Source organism: Herpailurus yagouaroundi, unplaced genomic scaffold (assembly GCF_014898765.1).
Source record: "Herpailurus yagouaroundi ecotype Mexico unplaced genomic scaffold, PumYag 202, whole genome shotgun sequence".
Classification (NCBI taxonomy): Eukaryota; Metazoa; Chordata; class Mammalia; order Carnivora; family Felidae; genus Herpailurus; species Herpailurus yagouaroundi.
This window is the reverse complement of record NW_024412433.1, coordinates 6,495,963-6,516,388: the sequence shown is the minus strand read 5'-3', so window position 1 is coordinate 6,516,388 and position 20,426 is coordinate 6,495,963. Positions and strand designations below refer to the sequence as shown.

At 56.6% G+C, this 20,426-nt stretch overlaps 1 protein-coding gene and 1 long non-coding RNA gene across 7 annotated transcripts in view; one reads left to right on the top strand and one right to left on the bottom strand.

Annotated features, from left to right (window-relative positions):
• Positions 1-1,562: 1,562 nt before the first annotated feature.
• Positions 1,563-20,426, top strand: part of MROH2A (maestro heat like repeat family member 2A) — a 43,672-nt gene continuing 24,808 nt past the window's right edge. For 4 of the 6 annotated variants that reach the window (XM_040450617.1, XM_040450618.1, XM_040450614.1 and 1 more), the window contains exons 1-19: positions 1,563-2,578; positions 3,131-3,229; positions 3,461-3,645; positions 5,923-6,054; positions 6,337-6,499; positions 8,621-8,719; positions 9,488-9,639; positions 10,113-10,256; positions 12,411-12,503; positions 12,738-12,816; positions 12,985-13,098; positions 15,809-15,885; positions 16,837-16,956; positions 17,258-17,368; positions 18,065-18,212; positions 18,994-19,034; positions 19,482-19,623; positions 19,809-19,861; positions 20,303-20,410. In XM_040450617.1, coding sequence (XP_040306551.1) covers positions 2,536-2,578; positions 3,131-3,229; positions 3,461-3,645; positions 5,923-6,054; positions 6,337-6,499; positions 8,621-8,719; positions 9,488-9,639; positions 10,113-10,256; positions 12,411-12,503; positions 12,738-12,816; positions 12,985-13,098; positions 15,809-15,885; positions 16,837-16,956; positions 17,258-17,368; positions 18,065-18,212; positions 18,994-19,034; positions 19,482-19,623; positions 19,809-19,861; positions 20,303-20,410 — 2,103 coding nt within the window. In that variant the 5' untranslated portion in view covers positions 1,563-2,535. Of the gene's footprint in view, positions 2,579-3,130; positions 3,230-3,460; positions 3,646-5,296; positions 6,217-6,336; positions 6,500-8,620; positions 8,720-9,487; positions 9,640-10,112; positions 10,257-12,410; positions 12,504-12,737; positions 12,817-12,984; positions 13,099-15,808; positions 15,886-16,836; positions 16,957-17,257; positions 17,369-18,064; positions 18,213-18,993; positions 19,035-19,481; positions 19,624-19,808; positions 19,862-20,302; positions 20,411-20,426 lie in introns of those variants that run through there. The other 2 variants (XM_040450619.1, XM_040450621.1) reach the window with 2 other exon arrangements.
• LOC121014399 (uncharacterized) lies at positions 7,073-8,807 on the bottom strand. Its single transcript, XR_005783194.1, has 3 exons — positions 8,685-8,807; positions 8,136-8,272; positions 7,073-7,627 (listed from the first exon to the last, which is right to left on the bottom strand). It is a non-coding gene; the product is annotated as an uncharacterized LOC121014399 (long non-coding RNA).

Here is a 20,426-nt window from a genome sequence, read left to right as displayed (position 1 = left end):
GAATGGATTATACGGGAGTCAAATGTTATTGCCCTACCCTGAAAAAGAAACCCAAAAAGCATTTTTATTTCAGAAAACCAAGTACAGCCCTCTTGTTTGTCCTTGATCTCATCGCTTTAGTGTCTTCTCTGGGTAGTATGAGCAGGGGCATCTCACTTTTTCCATGGCTTCTGTACTCATCGTATGTGCGACAAAAAAGCGGCCCCTTTCTGCACCCCTCCTGATAGCCAGGCCCTTCACAATGTGGCTTTGCAGCTCTTCCCATCGAGAGGAAGATCTATTTCCCCACCCCTCAAGTCCCGGCTGGCCTGTGACCTGCTTTGGTGGCATGTGACAGAGTGGGTGGGTACCACTTCTGGGTCTAGGCGTCAGGAGGCCTTCCTGTTCCTGAAGCCCACTTACCTAATGTAAAAACATCCTGGGTGAGCCCTACTGTGTGACAGACATGTGTCCCAATCACGCTAGCCTCTTCAGCCAATAGCTAGCCAACTGCCAGGTGCCTGTGGGAGGCTGTCCTAGACCAGCCAGCCCTCACCCAGCCCACCAGCGGACTGCAGATGTACGAGCAACTCCATGGCTAGAGATGGCCCAGAGCAACAGAACTACCCAGCTGACCCACAGATTTATGAACAACAGTAAATGGTTGTTTTCTGTCCTTAAGCTTTGAGGTGGTTTGTTACACAGCAATGGCTAACTGATACATTCAGTGCTGGCCCTAAACCCACGATCTTCCATGGGTTGGGTCTTTAGACTGTCAGAGGATGCAGGCACGTCCTACCCACTTCTATATCCACTTCTACACGGAGAGCTGTGCTTAGCTGCACGCAGCGGGCAGGCAGGTAGGGTCTGTGGAACGGAATGGGAGCCGTGTCATTTGAATGATCTTTGAAGGAAAAGTGCAGGCCCAGAGGAGAGTGGGAGAGGTAGCCACGAAAGCGAGGCATGTGATAACTGTCTTCTTGTGTCTCTTCCATATTGATCAGTATGTCTCCAAAGGGCAGAGTGAGGAACAACGCAGGAATTTTACAGGGAAGAAGGGTTTAGCACCGTGCCTGTGAAGCTCATTTTCCAACCATCTGGCTTCAATGAAGTAGAAATGGGCTGCAAAGGGCAAAAAGCATCCCGCTATCAGAGACTGAGGAACAGGCCTCTTGGCCGCATGGGCAAACTTTGAGTGGGAATTTTCTCTAAGCCTTCGCGGACCTACGTGGCTCTGAGTCTTATTCTATTGCTCTGTAATGCATAGCAAGTTTCCAAAGGCCAATATTTCGTTGCTCAAACTTTTGATCTGGCCTGTTACAGCTACAACTGACGAGAAAATCTTGGGCTCCACTTTTGGTTCAGGAAATGGGGTACCTGCTGTCTTACCTGTCAGGGGGAACCCCCTGCCCCATCCTGTAAGCCACCCAGTCCTTGGGGAGGAAGAGTCCTCTTCCCAGGACCCCTCGGTCACCCATACCACCCCAGCTGTCCTGACCACATCTTCCCACCCGGAGGTCCTATGACCACAGGGTGGAAGCGAAGAGGTCAATGAGAAGACATGACTGCCAGCTGACCTGTGAGCTGGACCTGGGAAATCGGAGGCTTTGCATCCCCTCTCCTGTCCTTGGAATGTGGGTTCTGCTTGCCTTTCCCACTCCCAGAGGATGATCCAAGGAGATCGTTTTGGGATACTGAGATGCTGTAGAGGCCACCTTGACGGTACAGGTGACTGAACCCGGTTAAGACCTCTGTATAAACTTGTAAGATGTGGTTGGCGGGTGCAGAGATCCACTTGTCCTGATGCTGCCCAAGATGAAACTCCTGTGTAAGTTCTCCTGCTTATGAAAACTGCCACCTGCCAACATGGAGTGGCTTCTTCAGTCTCTCCCCGCCCTCTGAGTACAGAGGCCAGTTTCAGATTTCACCCCGGAAGCTTCTGTGGAGCTTGCAAACCAACAGGGCATCCCCAGGGGATGTGGTAGTCGATAACGCCCGCTCCCGCTATGCCCCTTTCCCAAACAGGCCACCGTATTCCACCGCACATATGGATAAAAGAAACGTCTAATGACAACATAATGTGGCGTTTTAACACAGGGCCCTGCGCACTCCTTGAAGCCCTCAGTTGATCAAGACTCAGGAAGGCAGTTAGATCTCAGAGTTCCAAGGGTCTGCGACCTAACGGTGATGGTTCTAGTGAAACCCTCCCACCCTGCCAGGAGACCTCTTCCTCATCCACATTACGGCTGAGAAGCCAACCGTCCCACTTCCTTGACGACCCACCTGACCTTGTCCACATTACCTTTGATGTGTATTAGACATCCTCTCCTTGTGGTGTATTTTTGTCCCAACCAGGAGGGGACTCCGAGGAAAGGTCAGTAGTTAAGTCCCAGAGTAGCTCTTCAACAGATTCCCAGGAGGGAAAGAGCTCAGGACGGTGAAGAGCCCGTGGAGTTTCAGGCTTGGGGAACTCTGGTCAGGGGGCGAACGGATCTGGGAGCATTCAGTCCTCCATTTTGACATCTGTGTTGTTGGTCAACCCTTGAGAAGCTGCTGATGTTACAAGAGCTCCTTGAGAGGAGCAACGTGGAAGGCGGAGGTGGGTTTCTCATTAATCGTTAGTGTTCGGTGTGGAGAGGAGAGGAAGGGCCCTTCTTAACCAAGTTAGCCACTGCTGTGTGATAAATGACATCAACTCAGTGGCTTAAAACAACACCCGTCTATCATCGCACGGTTTCCGGGGATCCGGAGTCAGGGGGTCTCACAGGCTGCCTTCATGTTGGCGCAGACACATCCTTTCCGGAGCTTAGTTCTCTTCCAAGCTTATGGGGTTGGAGGACTGATGTCCTCAGCTTCTTGCCACAGGGTCCCTTCCACCGGCAGTTTAGGCCACGCCGTTAACTTCAAGGCTAGCGTGAGACTCCCTCTCCCATCCCTAGGACACAGAGGCTGCTATGAGAGCACATGACCCTGGGAGTGGCTTCCTGTCACCTTGGCCTCGGTCTACTGGTTAGAACACGGGTCTAGCCAAGTCCCAGTTCTGCCCACACCGAAGGGGAGAGGATTATGCAGGGTGTGACTCTTGGGGGAGCGGTGGTCTCTTGGGTTGTGTTGATACACCAACGATTTTATACAAATCTTGTCTCCGAAGAGCTTGTGGAGGAGATGACAGAAGCAGTGGTAGGCTCAAACGAGGGCCCGGCAGAGGAAACGGAGGACCTGGAGCCCCTGGAGCCAGACGATGACGGAGGTAAGAAAGTCAGCCCCACCCCTGCATTCCTGTCCTGTCCAGTCCTGGCCATTGACTCCTTGAGGGCGTGTCCCAGCCTAGGTCTCGGTTTCTCTGTCTGCACGAGGACAGGGAGGCCCCGCCCAATCGTGGCAAGAGCATGGCTTCCCCGGCCGCGTCAGGAGGGCCTGGGCGCGGGAGCACTTCCCGCGACGGCCACCTCAGCGCCACCCCTGCACCACCTTGTCTCAGGTACTTTCCAACAAGTCACAAACCTCCTCAACGTCATGGACAGCGGGTCAGCAAAGACGGACGCTGCTGGGGGGGCAGGTCCTGACATGCGGAAGATGCTGGCCTCGGTGATAATCACGGAGAAGGCCACCACGGAGCCCTCCGCCGTGATCAACGCTCTCATCCGTTGCCTGCAGGTGCCCGAGGTAGGGCCCGCTGGCCCCCGGCCCCGCCTCGAGCCCAGCCACCCGTGGGTCAGCACACATTACCGACCATCGCAGGCACAGGGCTGGGTGCTGGGGCACAGACACGGGCAAGACCGTGAGGCTCACAGGACCCATGGGAGACTGGGGCTTTGGTAATTTTTAAAAAGCTGCCTTATTCTGACACGGTGGGTTGGAGAGCCCTTGTCCTAGGGCTCACGAACGTAGTCACAGAGATGTTGAAGGAGTGAAGCAAGTAGACCTGGGGCAGCCAAGACGTAGCAGAACCGGGTGCAAAGTGCTGGGCCAGCCCGGAGACTGATTAGCCAGGGACAGGAGTGGGGTGGAGGGCGTAGGAGGGAGTGATGGGCGGTGTGATGGGAAATCGCGGTGGGCAAGACAGGGCAGAGTTTGGGGCAGAGCATCAGGGTCCCCTGGAGAGCTCGTTAAGACCCAGATTGTTGGGCCCCGTACTGAGAGTTACTGATTCAGTAGGTCTGTGGGGCTGGCCTGAGAATCAGCATTTCTAACACCTTCCCAGGTGATGCTGAGGCTGCTGGTCTGGAGACCACACGTTGAGAACTGCTGGAGTGTAGACTGTCCTGTAGCCTTTGGGGCTGGGAAGTGCGGGAGATCTTTGTAGGAATTCTTTAGAGAAAGCTTGATTTTGTAGAAAGATGGGTGGCAGCTGTGAGGAGCAAAGACAGGCAAAGGGTTTTGTAACAGACTTTTAAAATGTGGGTTTTGGGGCGCCTGGGTGGCGCAGTCTGTTGAGCGTCCGACTTCAGCCAGGTCACGATCTCGCGAGATCTCACGTGATCTCGCGTGAGTTCGAGCCCCGCGTCAGGCTCTGGGCTGATGGCTCGGAGCCTGGAGCCTGTTTCCGATTCTGTGTCTCCCTCTCTCTCTGCCCCTCCCCCATTCATGCTCTGTCTCTCTCTGTCCCAAAAATAAATAAACGTTGAAAAAAAAATTTATAAAATGTGGGTTTATTAGGAGGTGCAGGGGGTGGGGGAGGGGACAGGCCATATCATGCAGGGCCACATGAGCAAGCACCAGGGTTGGCCAGGAAACAGAGGGAGTGAGGAGGGAACGGGGGCAAGAGTCTATATTGTGGTCTCTGGTGGGGGGAGGGGGGATGGGACAGGCAGGGTGAGCAGGCTGAAGATGGGCTAGTGTGAACAATTTCAGCGGGCTCTGGGTGTCGGGGCTGTCCCTGGTTGTCTGGCCTGTGGCCCTGGGGTCATTAGGGGCCGGTGGATAGTGGCTCCCAGTGGGAGAGCAGGTGGATGGTACCGGCTTTGGACTGGCTGGTTTGCATTTGAAAAGCATGCTCCCTGGGGAGATGTTTGTTCTTGGTAGTAACTGGCTAAGCCTGGGAGGGGTGGGCTCTCCAGGGTCATCGACCCTGAGGTGTCGGGAAATATAAAACATTTAAGAGCTCCACCACCGCCACCGAGCGGTTCTCAAACACCAGCGGGGCGTCCCACAGTTCAGCTCAGTTCTGACCTACCCACCTGGAGACAGCATCGGATCCCATAGGCTAAGGGCTCAGTCCCACAAAGCTGCCCCCGCCCCCGCTTGTCCCCCCCGTGCCTCTGACCGACTGGCTGTCGAACTCCCTCCCTGGGTTTGATTGATTTGCTAGCGTGGGTAACAACTCAGCGGAACAGACCGCTCGCTGGATTACTAGTCTATTATAAAAGGATCGAACTCAGGAATGGCCAGATGGAGGAGATGCAGAGGGGAAGCCACGGGGAACGGGTGCGGAGGTTCTGTGCTTTCTTGGGGTGCACCGCTCTCCCAGAATCCCCACGTGTTTGGCAGCCCGGAAGCTCGCTGAGCCCTGATCTGCGGTCGATCTACGGAGGCCTCGTTACAGAGGCACCGCCGATTGAATCATTGGCTATGGTCAGTGCATTCGGATTCCGGCCCCTCCCCCACTCCAAGACTGAAAGTTACGACCCTCTAATGAAAGGGCTGGCTCCCCTGGCAGCCAGCCCCCACCCTTGGCTGCTTCCCGAGTCACCTCATCAAGGTAACAAAGGACTCTTTCAGGGCTCTCATCACTTAGGATACTCCCAAGGGTTTTAGGAGCTCTGTGCCAGAAACCAGAAAGGGGACAAAGATCAAATACACGTATCTTGCGAGTCACGGGTATATGGGAGGAGGGCCAGTGGAGGGAGAAGATGGTGGGCTGTGTTGGGGGCAGGGCTGGGTCCATCCCAGGCGCCACAACCTAGTCCAGGATCTTCCCGCCCGCCCGTAATCGTTTCCCAGATTTCCACCCAGCGCAAAGTCAACATTTACAACATCCTCCAGGAGATCATCCAGCAGGAGGGGGAGCTAGAGGATCAGGGCGTCCAGAGGCTGGTCGCCATCGCCTCCAAGGAGATGAGGGAGAGCCTGGAGGTAGTGAAGCCCTGGGTCCATCGGCGCCCTGCCCCCCTCCCCTGCCAGCCCAGGGGCTGAGATGTGGGTGGCCTGGGGTGGATGCAGGATTTAGTTCGGCACTGAGAACGTCATGTGCAAAGGCCCTGAGGCAGGGAGAGGCTTGGCTTCTCTGGTCCAGTGACCGGTGAGGAGGGGGGCAAGAAGAGGCGGAGCCTGAGCTGGAGCAGGTGTGGGGCAGGAGGGTTTTCATGGCAGCCCAGCGGGTGGTGGAGACACACGTCCCTCCCCCATCCCCTGCAGGTGGAGGGCTACGCGAAGGCAGAGGCGGCCAGCGACACCCTGGTGGCTTTGTCCCGCAACCACTTCAGCTTGGTCATGTATGAGCTGCAGCACCACCTCAAGCCTCTCAACCTCACGGACGAATTCGTCATCGTCACCTTGGCGAAACTGGCCAATGGCAACGGTAGGCGCACGCGGGTCCTCGGCCTGGGGCGGTGGTGGGGGGGGGGCGGGTCTGGCCCCGCAGGCCGACCTGGCGCTCCCTCCCGGTCACTGCCTCTCTCTTCTCTGACCAGCCCCATTTCTCTCTTTTCTAGTTTTTAAATTTTTATTAAGTTTTTCTTTTGAGTCCAGCGTAATATCAGTTTCAGGAGGGTCATCCAGTCACCTGACGATTCCGTACATCGCCCAGTGCTCATCCCGACACAAGCTCTCCTTCATCCCTGTCTCCCGCTTCAACCATCCCCCCTCTTACCTTACCTTCCTCTGGCATTCCTTCTTTCCGTCTCCGCGTCTCCCTCAGCTGTCAAGCTTCCGTGTTCCTGCCTCTCATTTCTGTCTCTTCATTCCTCTGACATTCTTTCTCCAGACCGCTCTCCCTCTCGGGCCCCGTTCTCTTGTGTTCTCATCTCTTTTTCCTTCTTACCCCTCCCCTCCCCCCTCCCCCATTCCACAAGCAGGTGCTGAGCTCCCGCTGCACAGTGGCAGTGAGTACAATGCGCTCGGTCCCGCCTCCATAAAGGACGGTAAACAAGTAAACAAGAAAATCGGCCATCATCATATGAGATGACATGTGGTGTGACGAGAACAGCCTGGTGGCTGTTTGAGATCAGGAGGGAGGGGACCTCACCTCTGTGAGGGCCCTCACTGGGGTAGCGACATTTCAGTTGTGACCCGAAAGGACGAGACGATGGTGAAGAACCAGATGCGGGAGGGCGTTCTGCACGGAGAACGTCATGTGCAAAGGCCCTGAGGCAGGGAAAGGCTCGGCTTCTCTGAAGGACTGAGAGGTCACTGTGGCTGTCGTTAGGGTGAGGGCAGATGGTGGAAAGTGGGGTTGGAGAGGCTGGCAGGGCCTGGTGGGTGTGGTAGAGTCTGGACCTTACTTGAGAGCCCCGGAAAGCTGTAGGGTTGCCTTGTGACACGCAGGTTCCAGGAAGAACATTCTAGCTGTTGTGTGGGTGGAGAAGGGATGAGAGGTGTGTACGTGAGAGGCATTGGTGGCTCAGGCTGGGGCCAGGCTGGTGAGGGGTGCGCAGACGGGAGAGATGAATGAGGTTCTGACTGATGGGACTTGCTGATGAGTTCTGTGCTGGAGGTGAAGGAAAAAAAAGAGAAGCCAAGGAAGACTCCCAGCTTCAGGCGTGAGCAGCTGGCTGCCGGGCAGGTGCACTGAGTTCACATTCCTGTGGGACTTTCGGGGGGCGGGGTCAGGTGGCCAGCTGATGGGTGGATGCGGAGTCGAGTCCGAGGGCAGGTGTGGGGGGCCTTCCTCCCAGGGTCTTTGGCGTGTGGGTGGTGCTCAAAGCCGTCCACGCCCACAGATGCAGACAGAGGAGAGGAGGCGGGCAGAACCCAGCTCGGAGAAACCCGACGTCAGGAAGAGAGTTGGCAGGGAGACGGGGACAGGGTGGCGGTGGTGTGGAAGCTGCGAGAAGGGCGGTGGCTCAGGAAGGGCCCGGGGGCCAGCGTGTCCCATTTTGCAGGGGCTCTGGTCAGATGGGGCCGGGTGGGTGGAGAGAGTGGGCGGGGAACGGGACTAGCTGCTCTGAGACGGCCGCTGGAGGGGCCAGGCTGGGAGGGGAGGGTGGCTCTGTCACCTGTTCCCTTTCCCCCAACAACGCCTCTTCTCTGCTCCCAGCATCCCTTGGTTTCCTGCCTTTCTTTGCCCGCCTGTTGCCTTCTTCTGGTCTCTTTCTTGCTGCCTGTCTCCCTGTGACTTTGTTCACCCAAGGACCTTGGTGGGACACGTAAAGAGCCAGGCATCTATCCAGGAGCCATGCTCGGCCTCCCCTCCCTGACTTTCTGCTCTGCCCACTCCTCCCTATGGTTCTATCCCCCCCTCCTCCTCCTCCTCCTCCTTCTGTCTCCCTGTCCCCGGTCTCCTTCCTTTCCTGCTTCCTCCCCCTTCGCTTGTTTCCGGTCTGTTCCTTTCACCTCCCACTGACTTCCACACTTTATCCTGTGGCCTCAGCCACACGCTGGGCCCCGTGGGGGCGGGAGGTGGCAGGAAGCGGGCTTGTCCTCTGCCCTGTCCCTGCTGACCCGCCCCCAACTCCCTGCCACCTCTCGTCCCGCTGCACAGTGTTTGAATTCATGCCATACATGGGCATCACCCTGGCCACCATATTCACGATGCTGAGACTCACCAATGAAGCCAAGATGTGCCAGGTGATCTGCAGTGGTACGTGCCTGGTGGGGCCCGCCGGTGAGGCCCGGCCAGGGGGCTGGACGAGGGCCCGGGGCAAGCAGGTGGAGGGGTTTGCTGAACAGGAGGTAGGTTGTTCACTTATTCCCGAGCATTTGTCCAACCTCCTGCTTCGTGTGGCCCCGATCGGCTCTCGGGGGGGCACAGGCGGTGGAACTGTGGCCGGTGCTTTCAAGGGAACACGGCTTAGCGGGAGGAAGTTGTCTCTGTGACTCGGTTTACCTGGCTCTGTTTCAAGCGTTTCAGGAGGACAGCGGGATTTCACAGGAGAGGGAACCAGGGAACATGGCTCTATGTTGGGCCCGACCAGGGCTGGTCTCTGATGCTCTTTATGGTCTGATCTCCTTGCCCGAGGTTTTGATTTCTTAAGTGTTTCAGGGGGTCCTAAATCCCTGATACCTGAGAAGAATAAGACAAAATGTGCTCACTGCCCTCTGTGGGACAATCCTCGGGCTGTGAGTAAGGAGTCATATCCTACCCTTGACCCCTGTATGTGAATCTCAAGGGCTGGGGTCTGGACACACCTGTAGGCTTAACAGCCTGCCTCCCACACGGGTAGAAAGCTGATAAAAATTGGAAGGCAGAGATCACGGGCTGAAGAGGGGCATTTTCTAGGCTGTCTGAGGCCATCTCGCTCACCTGCTGGTTACAGAAGTGTGCCAATGCTTCTGGAGGGAGGTGGCCCGGGGAGACCTCGTCCGGCTGCTGCCCCTCGGGGCTCACCGCCCCCACCCTCCTCCGTAGCCATGGAGACCTTCTGTGAGATGGTCCAGTTTTACCTGCGGCATCTGGAGGACAGTGTGTATCCTGTGATGACGGAAGATCAGTTTGCCATGAAGCTGTTCCCGATGTATCGCTATTTCGTGACCGTGTGGCTAAGGAACCACAACCCTGAGGTGAGAAGCACCCTTCTCAAGGGGGTCCTGTGGTCCCCCCCAGGTCATGGCTCCCCAGCCTGTGTGGCTAAGGAGGGCTGAGAGACCACTGGGTCCAGCCTCGTTCTCAGAACCCGGAGAGACGGTGACCTGATCAATGGAGGAGCTGACCTGCACGGGCCCTGGGGCCCCGGGGGGCCTGGCTTGAGAAAGACCCCAGGAGTTGCTGGAGGAGGGTCCCTGTTAACGGTGCGTTTTACCTAGAGGAGCCGTGCCGTAGGACCGTTTTACAAATGAGGAAACTCAGGCGCTCAGACAGGTTCTCCCAAGTGACAGAGCTGGGACTTGCAGGGACAGTCCGGCCTCGTCGCCTGCCTGTGGGGTCTCGGGCGGGGCCCCGCCTACTCCCAAGGCCCTCTCTGTCACGTGCCCTGGACTCTCTGGATGGGGTGACCTCACTGGGCCTCGCTGGGGCTCCCGGGCTCCTGTGGTAGGTGAAGCTGGGGGTCATCAAGTCCCTGAAGCCCATGCTGACCCTCCTCCTGCCCAACGACGACCTTCGGAATCAGTTGTACGACTACATCCCCCTGCTGCTGGCGGAATACCGGGGCGGCCTGGAGGCCCTGTTCATCACGCAGGTGAGAGGCTGCAGGCTTGGCTCCTCTGGGTCCCACGTCGGGAGGGGGAGTGTCACCTGAGTAGAAGCTGGGGCTCCGCACTCACTGGATTTTTGAGACTGCTGTTCCAGGTGGAAGGGACGAGATCCCAAAGGGTCTTGGAGGCTGCGGTGAGGTTGCGTGTTAGTTTCCTGGGGCTGCCGTAAGAGAACCACAGGGTGGGCGGCTCCAAGTAACAGAAATGTAGCCTCACGGTGCCAGGGGCGCTCCTTCTGAAGGCCCTGGAGAGGAATCCTTGGGTTGCCTCTTCCAGCTGCCGGTGGCCCCACGCGTTGCTTGGCTGATGGCTGCAGCCTTCCATCGTCCCCCTCTCTTCACGTGGTCTCTTCTCCGTGTCCTCCCCTCTTCCTATAAGGACGCTAGTTGTTGGACCTTCAGACTCTTCTTTTTTTTTTTTTTTTTTTTTCAACGTTTATTTATTTTTGGGACAGAGAGAAACAGAGCATGAACGGGGGAGGGGCAGAGAGAGAGGAAGACACAGAATCGGAAACAGGCTCCAGGCTCTGAGCCATCAGCCCAGAGCCCGACGCGGGGCTCGAACTCACGGACCGCGAGATCTTGACCTGGCTGAAGTCGGACGCCCAACCGACGGCGCCACCCAGGCGCCCCCCAGACCCTTCTTAAATCCAGGATGGTTCATTTCATCTGAGGCCCTTACCTCATGACATCTGGAAAGCCTCATTTTCTTTTTTCTTTTAATTTTGTTAATGTTTATTTTTGGGAGACAGAGACAGAGCACGAGCGGGGGACAGACAGAGAGAGAGAGGGGGAGACACAGAATCTGAAGCGGGCTCCGGGCTCCCAGCTGTCGGCACAGAGCCCGACGCGGGGCTCGAACTCACAAACCGTGGTATCATGACCTGAGCCGAAGTTGGACCCTTGACCGCCTGAGCCTGAGCCACCCAGCTGCCGCTGGAAAGCCTCATTTTCAAATAAAGTCACATTCTGAGGCTCCGGGTGCACATGAATTTTCGGGAGACCCTTTAACCCACGATAGCCCATAACCTGTGTGGGATGGAGCCTTGGCAGTGTTCTGAGTGACCTGGGCGTGACCTGGGCTGTGTCACTCACCTACAGCAGAGGCGTGGTCCTCAGCTACAAAAACAAAGAGCAGAAATTAATACGATAGATTTAGGGGGCCGTCCTTCGATCACTCTGGCTGAAGAATGAGATTTGCTGCCAGGTGGATAGGGGAGAAAGGGGAAGAGGGCCTTGAATGCCATGCTCAGTGGCTTAGCACAGCACTTTCCAAGCATCACTGTGCCTGGGAATAGCTTGGGGGCTTGTTGACAATGCAGGATCGGATTCATCAGGTCTGGAGAAGAGCCTGAGAGACTGCATTTCTTTCTTTTTCTTTCTTTTTTCTTTTTATGAAATTTATTGTCGAATTGGTTTCCATACAACACCCAGTGCTCATCCCAGCAGGTGCCCTCCTCAATACCCATCGCCCGCCCCCCATCAACCCTCAGTTTGTTCTCAGTATTTAAGAGTCTCTTATGGTTTGCCTCCTTCCCCCTCTGTAACTTTTTTTCGCCCTTCCCCTCCCCCATGATCTTCTGTTAAGTTTCTCAGGATCCACATAAGAGTGAAAACATATGGTATCTGTCTTTCTCTGTATGGCTTATTTCACTTAGCATCACACTCTCCAGTTCCATCCACGTTGCTACAAAGGGCCATATTTCATTCTTTCTCAGTGCCACGTGGTATTCCGCTGTGTATATAAACCACAATTTCTTTATCCATTCATCAGTCGATGGACTTTTAGGCTCTTTCCATAATTTGGCTATTGTTGAAAGTGCTGCTATAGACTTTGGGGTACAGGTGCCCCTGTGCATCAGCACTCCTGTATCCCTTGGGGAAATTCCTAGCAGTGCTACTGCTGGGTCATGGGGTAGGTCTATGTTTAATTTTTTGAGGAGCCTCCACACTGCTTTCCAGAGCGGCTGCACCAGTTTGCATTCCCACCAATGGTACAAGAGGGTCCCCGTTTCTCCACATCCTCTGCGTTTCCTGCCAGCTCCCAGGGGGGATGCTGATACCTCCGGCTGATGGGCCCCTCTGAGCCACAAGAGTCCGGAGTTCACTGACCCTGAATCATCGGCCCGTTCATTGCAGGTCTTGAGGCAGATCCTGGAAACGTCCGTCACCACCAACACCCCCGTCCCCCAAATGCAACTACACACCATTTTCACGGAACTGCACTTCCAGGTGAGGCCGCGAGCTTGGCGGGGCACCAGCATTCTCGGGCTGCTGCCGCGGGGAGTGGGCGGTGGCAGGTGGCGTGGCTGTGGAGCCCCCGTCTCGTTCATCTGGCTCCCCTATCCCACGGGGGCTGGGAGGCGTTGGTTGCCCACGCAGCTCTGCCACGGCCGGGCCGCCCCCGTGCTTGCATCCCGTCTCTGCTTGTCGTCTCACCACCCTCCCTGCACGCCCCCTCCCCAGGTGTGTGCCAAGGCTCCTGCCCAGCAGCAGTACAGCAGCCAAAACCTGGCGGAGATCGTACACTGCTTCATAGCCCTCGGTGAGGCTCCCCCAGGCCCCCTGTGAGCCTGGCGGGGGGGGGGGGGGGGGGGGGGGGCCCCGCCCCCCCCCCCCGCCCCCGGGAGTCCCCGTCCCCCAGGGCTGCCTCCTCTGGCTCCATCTGTCTGGCCCAGGGGGCGAATGACTAAGGCAGCCTTCCCCCCTGCAGCCCGGTCCTACCCCAAGGAGCTGATGAAATTCTTCCTCGGTCAGATGGAGATGAGCCAAGAGGCCATCCGCGTGGGGACATTGACCCTGATTAGGGCGATAGTGAGCGCAGCTGGTGAGCAGGACCAGGAGGTGGAGCGGGAGTCAGGGGAAGCGGGTCTCACGCATATCTGGAACTCGGTCATTTCCTCTTTTGTTGACATCGCTGGCTGGGCCAAGGGGTCATGGCTGTCTGTTGCCTCGCATTTTCTGTGCTTGAACCTAACCAGCACTGTGACCCCCCCACCCCCAGCTGTGTCCGCAAACCCTGAATCCCGGCTTCCACCTGAGTCTGAATTTCCAACTTTTTTTTTTTTAACGTTTATTCATTTCTTGATAGAGAGACAGAGCGTGAGTGGGGGAGGGGCAGAGAGAAGCAGGCTCCGGGCTCCGAGCTGTCAGCACAGCACAGAGGCCCGACACGGGGCTCGAACTCACGGACCTGAGCCGAAGTCGGACGCTTAACCAACCGACTGAGCCACCCGGGCACCCCTCCAACTTTTAATCTGAATCTTAGAACTACCCCCCCCCCAAAAAATAAATCAAAGGCTTTATGTAAGGCCTAGTTATATGATGTAGGCATAGCCCCAAAGCCCCACTGTCCCAATGCCCAATCATAGTCGAAACTCCTGATTCTGAATCCCTAAGCCCAAAGGTCCCAACAGGAACCCTGGCCCTGTTATCAAAAGGGAAATACTCTCCCCAGCTGAGGCAGCAGCTCAGACAGTGCCTCTGTGTGAACTGGGACAAGACATCCCTCGCTGGGAGCACGTGGCCTGGCAGGTTCATGATTTGGTGAGGAGAGCATGGCCACTCCTGCTCAGTCCTTCAGCTGAGTGCCCTGTGCAGTGCACAGACTGGGCAACTTTATATGAAGCACGTTCTGCTGACAGTGAACCTTTCTCTTAAAAAAAAAAAAAATGCAGATTTATCTGATGGACAGAGATAATAATGACTAGAGTTGGCCTCACCATTTTTCTGTGAAAGGCCTGAAAGTAAAAATACTTTCGGCTTTATAGGCCATATGGTCTCTGTGACAGTTACTCGGCTGTGTAAAAGCAGTCATAAACTGCACAGTGGGGCTATGTTCCAATAAAACTTTATTTACACAAATGGGCTCTGATCTGGATTTAGCCTGTGGGTTATACTTTGTTAATCCTTGTGCTAGAAAAAAAAAAAAAAAAAGAAACTAGCTTCTTGTGTAAGTTGATAAAGCATTCTGGATGTTCAGTTGGATAGGGACCAAAACTTGGGCTCAACAGTTCAGCTTCTTGACAATTGTCTGAAGGATATAATTGCCCGAAGGTAACTGGACAATGACGTTCATTACCACATCGTGCATACAAGCAAAACGTTAGAAACAACCTAAATGTTTTTCTATAGGGAATTTCTGGAATGAAGAATAGTATATACACATAGCAGAATATTACTCAACCTTAAAGGATATAGTCATTCTGTATTTTTTCATGGGAAAGAAGCCCTCTCTGTATTGAGGGTGATAGTATGGTGTGGGGGGTAGGGTGTTACATGATCTTGATTACTTGCAAGAAATCTATATGCTTAGTTTTGCCTGAGTGAGTGTAGAAGGACACAAACTGTTGAGTGGTTACCTTTTATTTTAATTTTGCAATGAACACACGTTATTTTTAAAATCAGAAAAAAAGTTTCTATTTTGCAGATAAAAACTCAAAATTGGAACCTGCTCTCTTAGTGCTTGGTTGCCCTCTACTTTTCCACCAGCATTGACTTGTAGTAACATGTAGCCTTGAGTGTACTGTGAGCCCGAGCACCCGACTGCAATTCTGTCCACACTAGACCTCTCCGGAATCTTCTCATGGCTCTCTCTTACCTCTCTCTCTCTCTCTCTCTCTCTCTCTCTCTCTCTCTCTCTCTTTTGTTTAAGTTGATTTATTTATTTTGGCAGGGGGAGGGGCAGAGAGAGAGGGAGAGAGAGAATCCCAAGCAGGCTCCATGGTGTCCACACAGAGCTCACTGCGGGGCTCGATCCCACAACAGCGAGATCACGGCCTGAGCTGATGTGAAGAGTCAGATGCTTAACCAACTGAGGCACCCAGGCGCCCCTCTGTCTTACCTCTGTCAATCTTCCTTCTCCCCCAATTGGCTGTCCACAATTCTATGACTAACAAACGCTTACAAAGCACTTCTTGTGTGCCAAGCACTGTCATTACTGCTCACAGAAGCTCTGTGAGAGAGGTACTGTTGTTATCCCCATTTTAAAGGTAGGGAAACTGAGGCACAGGGGGCTGAGGAATTCACCTGTGGTCACATAGCTACATTGTGGCAGACACAGGGTCTGAACCCAGGCAGCCTGGTACCAGAGCCCAGGCTCTGCCCTGCTGTGCTTAACGGTCTATGCATGCCCACCGTGTGCCCAGCCCACCATGTGCCCACCTAAAGGTGCTAAAGTGATAGTAGGTGGGGCTCTCACCTCACGGAGGGTCTGGCTGGGTTCCATGAGAATCACAAAGCAGAGGCCAAGCTGTGAGGCATAAAAACCATGCTCTCCCCTGGCACCGGGTGGGGTGGGACAGACATTGAGAGGACAGGGAGGTGACCAGCGAGGCCTCTGAGGGAGGCGGCCCCGAGCCACGGTGGGAGTCGGAGGCTCTCAGGAGGTGTGATGTGGACGAGCCAGCTGATGCCTGGCTCCTGGTAGAAGGTGAGGGGCAGGCCTGCTGCTCTGGGGGTCTCGCTGGGAGTCCCGGGCATCTCCTCAGAGCCCAGCTCTGAGGCCGTGGCCCTCCAGGCTGGTGTTCCTCTTTCAGAGCCCAGAATGAATGTCAGGACCATCTACCTGGCCATCCGGGTGGTCAAGACCACCCTCTCTGACACCCGCTTCAAGGTAACGGGGGCAGACACCCGGAAGGGGATGGGGCTCGGGGCACTCTGAGGGGGGCGGCGGAGGGAAGTCCGGTGGGCGGCCTTCACTCCTCTCCAGCTCTGTGGGGAGGGCGGCCTGCTGGAGGCTCTTTGATGGAAAACCTAGCTTCCTGGCCAGCACTGAGTAGGGCTGGAGGAGTGTGAGGCCCACGGGAGCAGGACCACACTCTCCTCAAGGACCTGGAGTTGCCCGATGAAGGGGCCCAGCCAGCACCCTGGACAGAGGAGAGGCTGGGTGAATCCGGAGTCCTCCAGAGCTGCGTGGCTGCCTGAGGGTTTTGTGTAGCCTTTACTGCATTTGAAGAAAGCAACTTGAAATTCGAAAGACGCACACCTTGCGCCCTCCAAATAAAGGCCCCCAAAACCCCACAGTCCAGTCTCCACTGTAGCCACGGCCACCTTGGAATGTAGCTTCAGTTCTGGTCGTAGGTCCAGGAGGGTGAGAGTCTAGAGGGCCTGGGGGGGGGGGGTGGGGGGGGATTTGGGCTGGAGATTTAGGCTGCGCTGTTCTCAAAATGTGGAGGCCGTCAAGGGAAGAGAGAACAGGTTTGTTCTGTGCTGCCCCCACGTAGGGTTTTGCAAACATGAGCCCAAGCCTGGGCGGGCCCAGGATAAGAGTCAGGCTGTCCCCTCCAGGGCTGCCTGAGAAGGGAGTAGCCTGTCTAGAAGGGAGTGTGCTCCCTGTCTCTGGAAGGCTCAGATAGGGCTCCTGGGTGGGCCTGCTGCAGAGTGGGCGCCCCTGGACGAGGCAGGGGGTGGGGGGCAGAGTGGGTGGTAGCCCTGAGGCTCCTTCCCGCCCAGAGCACCCCCAATTCCTGGCCGTCTCTGGTCACGGGATTCGGCGTTAGATGCTGAGCCCTTCTCCCCCGGAGCCCATCCCAGTCCCCGGCTTGTCTGCTGCCCGTCCCCACAGGTAAGGATGGCTATTCTCCGCATCATCGGCCAGTTGGCTCTGTCTGGCTACCAGGACAGGATCAAAGGCTGGGGCCTGAAGTACGTGTCTGTGCAGCTGACTCTCTCCACCTACAAACTGGTGAGTGGCCCTGATATACAGACCATGGCGCAGCCGGGCCTTGGAAGCGGTTTCCGAAGCACTGAGGCAAGAATCCGCCTGGTGTATCTGTGCTCGAACCTGCGTGAGTCTGCGTTCATGACACAGGCACAGAGACGCAGTGAGCTGTAGGTAAGGGTGGGCGCAGTCACGCCAGGCAGGGAATCCAGAAAACCCTGGAGACCCGGCTCCGGGGCATGGAGCCTCACGGGGGTGAGGAGGCCACACCGAAGGCTGCAGGGCACCCGCCCGCGAGCAGGGACCCCTCGGTTCTGCCTTCCAGACAAATCGCCGGGAGAGCTTTTATCAGAGGGACCTGGAGGAGAAGATGGTCCACAAAGTCACCATGGACACCGTGCAGATCATAACCTCTTCCGTCAGTGGGATGACCAATGTGAGTGGTCACCCTGCAGCCGACAGCTTGACTTGTGTGGGTCCCACACCAGGCTCAGAGTGGAGGGGGCGGACAGGACAATGACGCATGCCCAGAGCTCTGTGTTGTTTCTTCTCCCAGTCCCGCTGCCTGGGGGCCCCGGAGGGCCTCCACCTTCCCACCACCCGAGCTCTTGTCCTTGAAGGTCCAGTTCCAGAGCTGGGTCCTTGATGGGAGCTTAGTCCCCCAGACACTAAGGCAGTGCTTGGCATGCAGAGGGCCTCAATAGGTATCCATTGACTTATTGCCAGAAATGTGTCTATTACCTTAAAGCCCCTGCAGCCCTGGTGTTCATGTGTGTGTGTGTGTGTGTGTAGATATGATTTTAATTGTTTAATTGCACAAGCATCCAGTGAGTTCCTAGCACGTGAAGACACGAAGGCTTATACTGCGAGGGCTCCGTGTAACCCCAAGGAGGTCACAAGCTTAAGAGGGAATCCTTGTCTACTCCGTGAGACTCTGGGCTGGACGCTCCCTGGCCGGGGGCAGCTTATCTGAATAACAGAGAGAGTGAGAAGATTCACGGTGGCTATAGCCCAGGGGGCACCTGCTTAGAGCCAGTCCTGGACTCACAGGCCGGCACCGTGGGGCGGGCCTGACGCATCTTGTGTGGCCATGGATGCCCCCACCGATCCTGCCCCCCTGCCCCCAACCCAGGAGTTCTGGTTGCGGCTCCTGTGCTACATCATGGAGACAGATCACACCGAGGCCTTGACTCCCATCTGCATCAGTCTCACAAACCTGGTGGAACACCAGCCGCGCACCAAGGATGTGGAGGCCAGCGTGGCCAGCAAGAGCAGGCACGGTGGGCAGCGTCCCTGTGCTGGCTGGGGGGCTTGGGCGGGCTGGTCACTCCGTGTCTCCGAGTGTGTCCTCTCCCCGTTTTCCAGGAAGCGTCTAGGAGTCCAAACAGCCAGGCCAGAGGCCCTTAGCATATCTGAGGAGGGGTTGAAATGGAGCCAGCTTCCTTTGGCGGGTCATTCCTCACATCCCTTCCCCCTGCACCCCTCCCAGGACCTCACCCATGGAGGCTCAGGCTTTCTCCACATGTGACTTGTCTGGGTCCCATGGGAGTCGTCTGTAACCCCAGTGCAGCACTGTCCATGTCAGACTCTCCAAGAAGTGACTGGCCCCACCTAAGGGTGGAGTGACACTGCTCTTCCAAGGGGGCTGTTCTCGTGGGGCTGGGGCTTTGCTGGATGGGCGTTGCTGGTGGTGGGTGTGATTTTAGGAGCCCTTTAGGACCCAGGGACGGCAAATGGTGAAGGGTCTTCTTCATGACCTCCCCCGGGCTCTGGACTAGCACCACCCCCCCCCACCCCCGCCCCGCCACCGATGTCTTCTAAGCCCCAGCGCAAAGCGCAATTCACCCTTCTTCCTAGGATCAACCAATTAAAATGATGTTCTTTATGGACCTATCACTGGTCCCTGTGCCAACCCATCCTCTGTTCTGGGGGCAATGGGAGGCTTCAGGAAAGTACCTTCTAGGGCAAGCCCTTCTCAGGGGCACAGGGGCATGGGAGCATGGGGTGTCTCCCAGTATCAGCCAGGCAGCTTCAGCAGGGTCACATCTCCTTCTTCCTCAGTGGATCTGCCCGCGCCCCAGAAACTGCTAGCCCGTCTCCTGGTGAGTGGCTCACCCAGGCTGTGCCCTGGGCAGACTGAGGCCAGGGCCCGTGGCATCTCTCTCTTGAAAGCCCCCCCAAGGGAGGAGGGAGCTAGACACTTGGCAGGACAGAGCTTTCCCGGTCCCTTTGATTCCTCTTGGGTACATGTGGCAGGGGCTCTGTGCTCGGATGCCCAGGAACCTGGTGGGAACGTGCTCCCACATTCCTCTGCTCAGCCTCTGAGCAGCCCCAGCGCATCCCCAGGACACTGCCAAGGGCCCGCCTGCCCCTGGGGGCCTTGCACGCACGCGTTCTGCTCCTTATGTTGACTCTGGGCATTAATCCACGCTCTGCAGAAGCCTGGGGTGGGGAGAAAGCCCATGATCTTGCCCCTCTTCTTTCTGGGAACAAGGTGCCTGGGTGGGGGGCTGCCCTGCCCCACTGGCATCTGGGCGTCCCCCACCCAGGTGCTGATGTCATCCCCCTACAAGGGGGAGGGCCGTGGGATAGCCATGCTCAACCTCCTAAGGACCCTGAGCCAGAGCATCGCGCCCGCCATGGCTGACGTGTGGGAACTGGAGATCCCGCTGCTGGTCAAGTACCTGGAAGGTGAGGCGCCCTGGGGCCCCGTCCCCGCGTGCCTGCTGGTGTACTAATCGCCTGGCTTGAAGTGGGGAGGGGATGACAGCATGTGCTGAGCCCATCTGTGGAGGGCTTTGAGTGCCTGACCCACGAGAGGGTCCCCAGAAGGGAGCAGCGGGGGAAAGTAGCACATGTGGGCCTTCTTTCTGCAGAACATACTGAGTTTACTTGCAATCAGAAGACCTGGGAGGACAAGCTAATTCAGGTGAGGACATGATCCAGCTTGCTGAGGTCGGGCCGGGAGAAAGGGGAAGGGTGCACGGGAGGGCCCTCGGCGGGGTCGGCATGGGGAGTTTAGGAGTCCTTGGAGGACACATTCTCCTTCTGTCCGAGAAGACTTGGGGAGCACCAGGCACGTCCACGGCTGTGTCTGCCAGCAGGGGAGAACAGAGAGCCTTCCAACTTGGGGAACCGTGTGTTCAGGAAAGCAGCACGGGGTGACCCTCCTCCCTCCAGCATCAAAGCCACAGCTGTTCCCCAGGCTCACGGGATCAGGGTTCGATGGGTCGAGCAGTCTGGAGGTTGGGGAAGGGGGCCAGAGAGGGTGAGTCACCGTGACTCAAGGTCACACAGCCCTCCCGCAGCCTGGGAGAGAACAGGACTGGGGTCCTTGGGCACTGCCCACCTACATCTTCTGTCTCCTCAGTTTCTGAGAAACTCCCTTAAGAAGACTCGAGGTTCCACCTGGAGCTTGCGTCTGAGCAAAGAGCTGAACAGCCAGATCGAAAGCTTTGACAGCCCCTCCCTGGAGAAGGTTTGTCCTCACAGCG